The sequence below is a fragment of the Primulina eburnea genome, chromosome 4 (genome assembly GCF_022965805.1).
Source record: "Primulina eburnea isolate SZY01 chromosome 4, ASM2296580v1, whole genome shotgun sequence".
NCBI classification, from domain to species: domain Eukaryota; kingdom Viridiplantae; phylum Streptophyta; class Magnoliopsida; order Lamiales; family Gesneriaceae; genus Primulina; species Primulina eburnea.
The window spans coordinates 10,487,743-10,494,841 of record NC_133104.1 but is presented as its reverse complement, the minus strand read 5'-3'; the positions used below and the strand labels follow the sequence as shown (position 1 = coordinate 10,494,841).

The 7,099-nt window shown below is 32.0% G+C and overlaps 1 protein-coding gene across 4 annotated transcripts; it reads right to left on the bottom strand.

Moving 5' to 3' along the window:
* Nucleotides 1–3,500: 3,500 nt before the first annotated feature.
* LOC140830879 (probable NADH kinase) lies at nucleotides 3,501–6,528 on the bottom strand. 4 transcript variants are annotated; one of them, XM_073194420.1, is made up of 5 exons: nucleotides 6,274–6,528; nucleotides 5,634–5,819; nucleotides 5,416–5,496; nucleotides 4,206–4,357; nucleotides 3,501–4,139 (listed from the first exon to the last, which is right to left on the bottom strand). In XM_073194420.1, the coding sequence occupies exons 1-5, from the start codon at nucleotides 6,397–6,399 to the stop codon at nucleotides 3,776–3,778; spliced, it is 909 nt and encodes a 302-aa protein (XP_073050521.1). In that variant the 5' UTR covers nucleotides 6,400–6,528; the 3' UTR covers nucleotides 3,501–3,775. The 4 variants fall into 4 exon arrangements, with proteins under 4 accessions (XP_073050521.1, XP_073050518.1, XP_073050519.1 ...); XM_073194417.1 differs by having other exon boundaries at nucleotides 3,504–4,130; nucleotides 5,634–5,879; nucleotides 6,274–6,525; XM_073194418.1 differs by having other exon boundaries at nucleotides 3,504–4,097; nucleotides 5,634–5,879; nucleotides 6,274–6,524.
* Nucleotides 6,529–7,099: the final 571 nt, after the last annotated feature.

Below are 7,099 nucleotides of genomic sequence, written 5' to 3'. Positions count from 1 at the left end.
ACAATTAGTATACTATTCAGTGTTTTATTTTCATTCGAAATATTTCTAAAATGACCATTAGTATATTGTTCAAAATGTTGCTTAAGTAAGTAAGCTAAACTAGGAGTTTTCAGTTTGGCAATGATAAAGTTCTACTAAATTGGGATATTACAAAAGTTATAATCTCTAAAGTCTTCTAGTGAATATTCTTCCCACAAGGAATAATGAGCGACTTAGGAGTTTTCAAATTTCTAAACTTCCATAAACATATTTGCATTATTTACCTCTCAATCAACTTAACCTTGATAACCTAACAGTTTTTCTTACTTAGTCATTTTTTAATGTTCAATATGTCAGTCTAGCTTCTTTCGCACATAACTTATCTAATTAGCCAACTGACATTGATTTTGAGAGAATTACAAAATTCAAAGTTGTTAACCCAACCAAATTTTTGGACAAGATAATGTGATAGTTTATCCAATCTCCTTCTAACCAATGACCCGATCCTAACCTGCTGCAATAGAATTACAAAATGGATTGAGCAACTCTTTATATCATAATATTGTATTAAGCAAATGATAAAGAGAATTACAATGAGTTTCAATGGTAGTAAGAAATTTTTATGTCTAACATCATTATTTTCAAATAAAGTATTTAAATTCTTTATCATATCTTTTTTATGCATCAATTTACCATAACATTTGAATTCTTCTACCGCGTTACAACTAATATCATGAAAGTCATCTTTAACATATAAATTAATTATATGGCATGCACATCTAACATGAAATAATTGACCATTAAAAATCGGTTAGAGAATTATCTTATCGCAATATTATTGTTTGATGTGTTGTCTAATGTGGTGGATATAATTTTATTATAAGACCCTCACATCGTATTATCGTATATCGTATTTTGATTTTTGATAATCCATGATTATCTTATATTTGTCATATCATTGATTATATTAAGTATATAATTGAGAAAGAAAGTGGAAAAGATGTTATAATGAAGGATTTGATTAGCATTTGATTGATATTTGAAAATTATGTTAAATCGCAATGGAGAAGTGACATCCGTTACGATTTCTAGCATAATAATTAGAAAATTACTTCAAATGAGATGAAACAAATTTCATTATAAAGCTAATACATAGTAATACAATTTTATGTTTTGAGTTTGTCCATACCCATAAGAAACTATGGGCAAAAACAACTAAAGTGTGTCGTGTATAAGTGAATAAATGTATATTAAGGGTTGTATAAGAATGCATTATTAGAATTTTTAATACAAATAATTATCCTAAATGTAAATGTTATATTGAATAGCGTAAAATGGATTAATAAATTAAACAACGCAATAGAGTTTAATTTGAAAAAATTAATTAATTGAAATGAATACGTGGATTATGTACATTGATTGTGTGAACTACAATATTATATGCGGACAGAGACACATTAAATTGAAGACGAAGAATTGAGGTATGTTGTGATCGAGTAACACACGACATGCATCTGTGTCATATGATATACGATTGATTAATTTGAATGAAAATATATGTATGTGTTCCTTTTTATTGAATTGATGTGACATACATGACATTCATGATTAGTAGATCGATGTATAAAATAAATATTTTTTTAACACAAAACATTTTATTCATACATCAATACATGACATGACTGAGCTATGATCCTTTGATATCTTGATATCATTGGATTTTGAGATTGATTCTGAGGTTTTGAGCACGATGTTATATTTGGCATTGTGTAGCCCGTAAAAAAAAAAAGTCATTCGTGGCTCCTATGATTGGTTGGTTAAGATTTGGTACTTGATGGTGCTTTGCAGACACTATCATATGGATGTTCCATTATACTTGAGTGAGTCCCGTGTGTCGCGTGAGCGTTAATTATTTGATAGCGATTTGATTCATTATGATGCATGCTTAGTGGATGGACATTTGAACTGAAACCTCCATGACATGCATCCATTGTATATTATATATTATTTTATATACATGTTATATTTATTACGGTTGTTCTTTACGGAGCGTTTACCCCAAGGGGGTTGTTGTCGTCTTTGTATGTGAACAATGACAAATACTGTAGGTTATCAGGAGATCATATAGGGTACTTCTAGAGAGAGTCACATCTGAGTTGAAATTGAGTAGTCTACCCCATCATATATGTGTATCTATATATCGGGCATGTCCCAGGGATATGAGTTGTTTGTATGTAGTTGATTTCAGACATTTGTAGGATTGTTTTATACTGTGATGTGTAATTTTTTTTTAATTTATATTTTTTTAGTATTATAATCACAGTTGACGTATTTTGGGCTCATTTTTAAAGAAAAATTTAACTCGTTTTCCGCTATAATGAATTAACTCCAATCAGATTGCATGGTAATAACAATTAGGAGTTAAGGGTCCCACATTCATTCTAAATATGATAATATCTACAAATATTTTTGATAAATCTAACCATTGTGTGTTTGATTTAATCACTTCTAACCTTTTTGTGGCAATTGTGTGTTTGATCTAATCACTCCAAAGCTAAAATTCTTTTTTGCAAATACCAATTATCATCACTCGAATGACATGTAACAACAAGAAAATTCATTTTTAACACTATCCCAAATATCGGTTGTCAAACTAACTTTACACTTAATTTTCAAAAGATGATCAACTAATTATTTTTTATATTCTTGTAAGTTTCAAGAAAATATTTCGCAAGTGTAAGCCTAGAAATATTAAGAAAACCCGGTCGGAAAAATGGTGATTAATTTGACAAAACCATGATGCTCACATATAAGAAAATGTTATTCACATCTAACCACAAATCTAATAAGAGCTCTACGAGAAATTGAAGCACTTGTTATAAAATTTGATCAAGCTCTAGGATTTAGTTGTTGAGTTGGTACTCGACTACGTTATTACAAAGTTTGTTCATCAAAATTATGTTTTTTAACCAAGTATTTTTCAAATGTTGCGATGTCAAAAACAGAACCAACAATTTTATAAGCATAAAAAGTTTAACATAGTTTACAAATTGTAACATATCCATTAGTACCTTGTTTTGTTGGATTTCAAAGTGATCTCAAATTTTACTTTGTCCTGAACAACTAGGTGTCCGCCCCTACTCTCAATCGTGGCAGACGTCCCAATCGAACCAATTGCATCTCCTATGCCCTCATCGTCGTCGGAAAATGTTCTTCGTCTTGACCATCGAAATCTCACCAACATAATTCTCAAAAGTTCAAATTTTCTTCAAACTTAAAATCACGTTAACATTATCAATACTTTTCTCTCCCAAATTTGAGGGAAGGTTACGAGTTTTCAACCTTTTTGTCATAATCCTCCAAAAAAATATAATAATAATTGATAATACAAGAACTTTAATATAAAATGATTATTACTTATCTAGTAAAGTAATTGTTGATTTGACAATCAATCACAGAATACGTGAAAATTGAAAATGTAAACTTGAACACGAATAGGTAATATTTATGAAGGAGAAAAATAAGATAATGATTGTTTTCTAGTTTTAGTTTTTCTTATAAATTCTGCAGAATTGGGTCAAAATTTTGGTTTAACCAAAATAAATCGGACACGCACTGATGACAAGGGGTCTACAAATATGGGAGAGGTGGTAGATTCTAGTTTTCCCACTATCGGACACACTCGTATGCAACAACATGCATGCCGATTTTTTTTTTGAAAAAAATCATGGATATGCCTCACCCACACAGTATATCTAACTTGGTGTAGACCAATGACTAATCTTTTAAAATCAAACTACTGCGACAACAAATGGCGAGGTAAATAGACTTTCAACCTGGGAGCCATGGAAGACAGTTTGATCACATCTCCGTGTCCGATGGGATGAACTAAGTGAGAACCATCAATGTAAACAAGCCCCTCTCTACAAAACCATGTAACTTCTAATCTCTCATCAAACTTCACATGCCCGTGCATCAAGTGCGATAGTACTACTGGAGAAATGGGCTCTCTTACTATGTATTGTAGGTCATTGGACAAAATGGGCATTGCAGATCCGCCAGCCGACAGCATTGCAGCCGTTGATCCAGCCGCTGTAGAGACCCTGAAACCGCTAGACCTGCAGTGTACTAATGAAGAAGGCTTCTCGTTCCTGCCGGACCTAAATTTTTGCAAACATATAACTACATACTCTGAACTTTGAAGGTTCAAAAAGTAGATAATGTACCTGAACGAGAATCGAGAAACTGTTGCAGGACATGGATGAGCAAGCAGAACATCATTTAAAGCAGAAGTTGGGATCAACTTCGAGTTGATGCTAATAGCCATCCTTGCTAATTCAGAAGGTTCATAGAGATTCTCTAGAATTTCATCAAGTATCTGAACAAAGAAGTTCAAGGACATGAATGAACTTTGATTTGGAGTGTTCTCCAACAAGGTGTTGTATAAGATGGCTAAATATAATTTTGTTCCTCCAAATGATTATGTATGTAACTTGAACATTTAATGGCGTTTGCATTCAGCAAATAAATCATCTGATAAAAGAAAGAAAGAACCAAAGAGAGTATTTTCACATGATTCTTTGAAAATTAACAACGATTTTTCATCTAAATTAGTTGTGAATCACTACATTTATCTTCTTCGTTTTTCTAATTGAATCAAGCCTCAGCAACACTCAAATTACTTAGATAATTGTCAGTTGATTTGTGTCAAGTTTGCATCCCACTCATTTTCTCCTCTTGATAAGTATTTCTCATGGCTGAAGCTAGAGAGCAAGTTCAAAAATATCCAATTGCGATATTATTTTCTGCTGCTGTCACGCTTAATCTCTCACTGATATGATCAATGCTGATTTTACACATCAGGCAAACTGAACAAAACAGATTGACTTAAGCATTTCAGTCATTCATCCAACATCCTCCATATTTATTGACAGCATGGCTAATATAGTTACTGTTCAAGAAGTCTAAGATACTATTATGTGTACATTGTTATGAAGTTACTGATGAAGACTCCTACGCTTCCAGTGTGATTAAATGAACAATATAGATGACATCAGGATATTGAATGGCATACAAACATCCAAGAATCTAACACTCACTTCCTTCAAAGTTCAACCAACTTTGAAATCATCTATCCAAAAAATAACGATAATAATAAAAATAATTAAGAATATCCAAGGTCTTCAAATTTACTAAGAAGCAGTCTGATTACTAACTATTATTCCTAAATATCCAATTAATGACAGAAAAAGGACACACGGAATCCCCACAAATCAGGAGTATCAGCTCACAGAAACTACAGGCGAAATCCCTGCTTATAAGAAGACACATTAACTAACCAGAGTTTAGCACTTAGCATATTCTAGAACCAAGCAACCAAACAAGTTTAAATAAATCCATTTCAACAGACAGACAAATGGCTGACATTAATTTCACCTGTTCAAAGTTGTTAGCAGTGGAGGCACAAAGATAACCAGTGCTCCTCGAAGCATCAAACTCTTCATTGAGTTTTTCCAGCTGAGAAGAATTAGAATTCAGTCTTTATGTCAGCACCAAAGTATTAAACAAACATATTTCTTTGGTGATTCGGAAAAGGGAGATGAATACAACTTCACATGTAATAATCCAACCAAGAGCATGGAAATGAACTGAACCTCTTCTGGTCGAGTGGGATCTGAATTCACTCCTAGAACTGGAATTCTATCATCCATGAAATGGCTCGCTTGTAATAGTGTGCCATCACCTCCAACTGTAATCACCAGATCGACATCACTGATTGCCTGGGATACATCGTTTCGGAAAACAGCTTTCCAGTCTACGGGTTTTTTCTTTAAAATATTCTGGCAGAAGTTAATTGCACTTTTATGAACCAACATCCTGTCATTCAAATATCTAAATACCTGCAACATTTTTTTTGCAAAGAAACATTAATCTCCGATTATTAAATTTTTGGATTAAGTGATTCACAACTCAAAGTTTGAGTGGTCATTCCTCTTAATCAACTTCGTCACTTTTCGTACCCAACTTTCAAAAATTAACTCAATCTCTGCCATCACCGATTCATTAAATAACAATTCAATCCAATACATTGGACGAACTACTCTCCTCTACTAGTGTCATATTAGCGAACAGATGGCATACTTAAACTACACGGGTTTCCCTACAAAACCTAGTCAAGTGAATCAGTACAGTGATTCATTGGATAATCACAGCGTGAAACTTAACATCCAAATGCGTACTTTTTCCAAAAAAAAAAAAAAAAATTGGATCGAGTTCGTGTTGAGGTAAGGTTACCTTGAGGCTGTTGGAAGAGGATATGACGGAGGGTTCATGAGACGGGTAGACGTCGAATGGCTTCAACAGCAACAGCAATCGCTTCCGCACCATTTTTTCCTCCTGCGAGACTATCAACGTTTTCATGTATATCAGTTAACCGAGTAGTGGGTGTTCATGGCGGCGTTAGACTCGCCTTACGCCGATCACAAGCCAGAAATTAAAGTCGTGAAAAATTCTGCACAATGAAAAACTGGGAAGTGCGACTTTTGTCATCCAGTCGAATTTTAAAAATCAAGTACTAAATATGGTGTATTAGTTTTTTTGAAATGAAATATGGTGTATTAGTTATAAGCTTTTAATCACTAAACTTTATATATTTTATATAAGTTTAGTGATATTCAGGGTGAACATAAAGAAATTTTTTGCAGAGTTTTAAAAAGTTGCTTGATATTCAAATTTGACTTTAAAAATTATACAAAAGTCCAAAGATATTCAAAATATCAATAGATTTTTAATGACTATATGAAATTTTTTAAGTACAATAATTAAAGCGTAAGATAAACTATAAAATATTAAAAAATGACTTCTATTCAACTAAAGATTTGAAATATATTAATCGACAAATATCTCAAACTCTGGTATTTAATGTCATTTCTATTAAAACAATATCAATAAATACGTTGACAAATTCATTCTTTCCTCTTTTGTATGTTTTTTCTTTATAATTGGACTTTCTAAAGATATATATTTTATTAATAAAAATAGTTTAAAATTAAATTAGTAACAACGTTTATTTTATTTTTCAAGTTTTGATCACAAAACTCGTGAAATTTAGAATTATATT

Coding starts and splice junctions, on each gene's coding strand:
- LOC140830879 (XM_073194416.1), bottom strand. CDS start 6,399: ATGAAAACGTTGATAGTCTCGCAGGAGGAAAAAATGGTGCGGAAGCGA. Junction 5,880..6,273: donor CCTCTTCCAACAGCCTCAAG/GTAACCTTACCT, acceptor AAAATGTTGCAG/GTATTTAGATATTTGAATGA. Junction 5,497..5,633: donor ATCCCACTCGACCAGAAGAG/GTTCAGTTCATT, acceptor AATTCTTCTCAG/CTGGAAAAACTCAATGAAGA.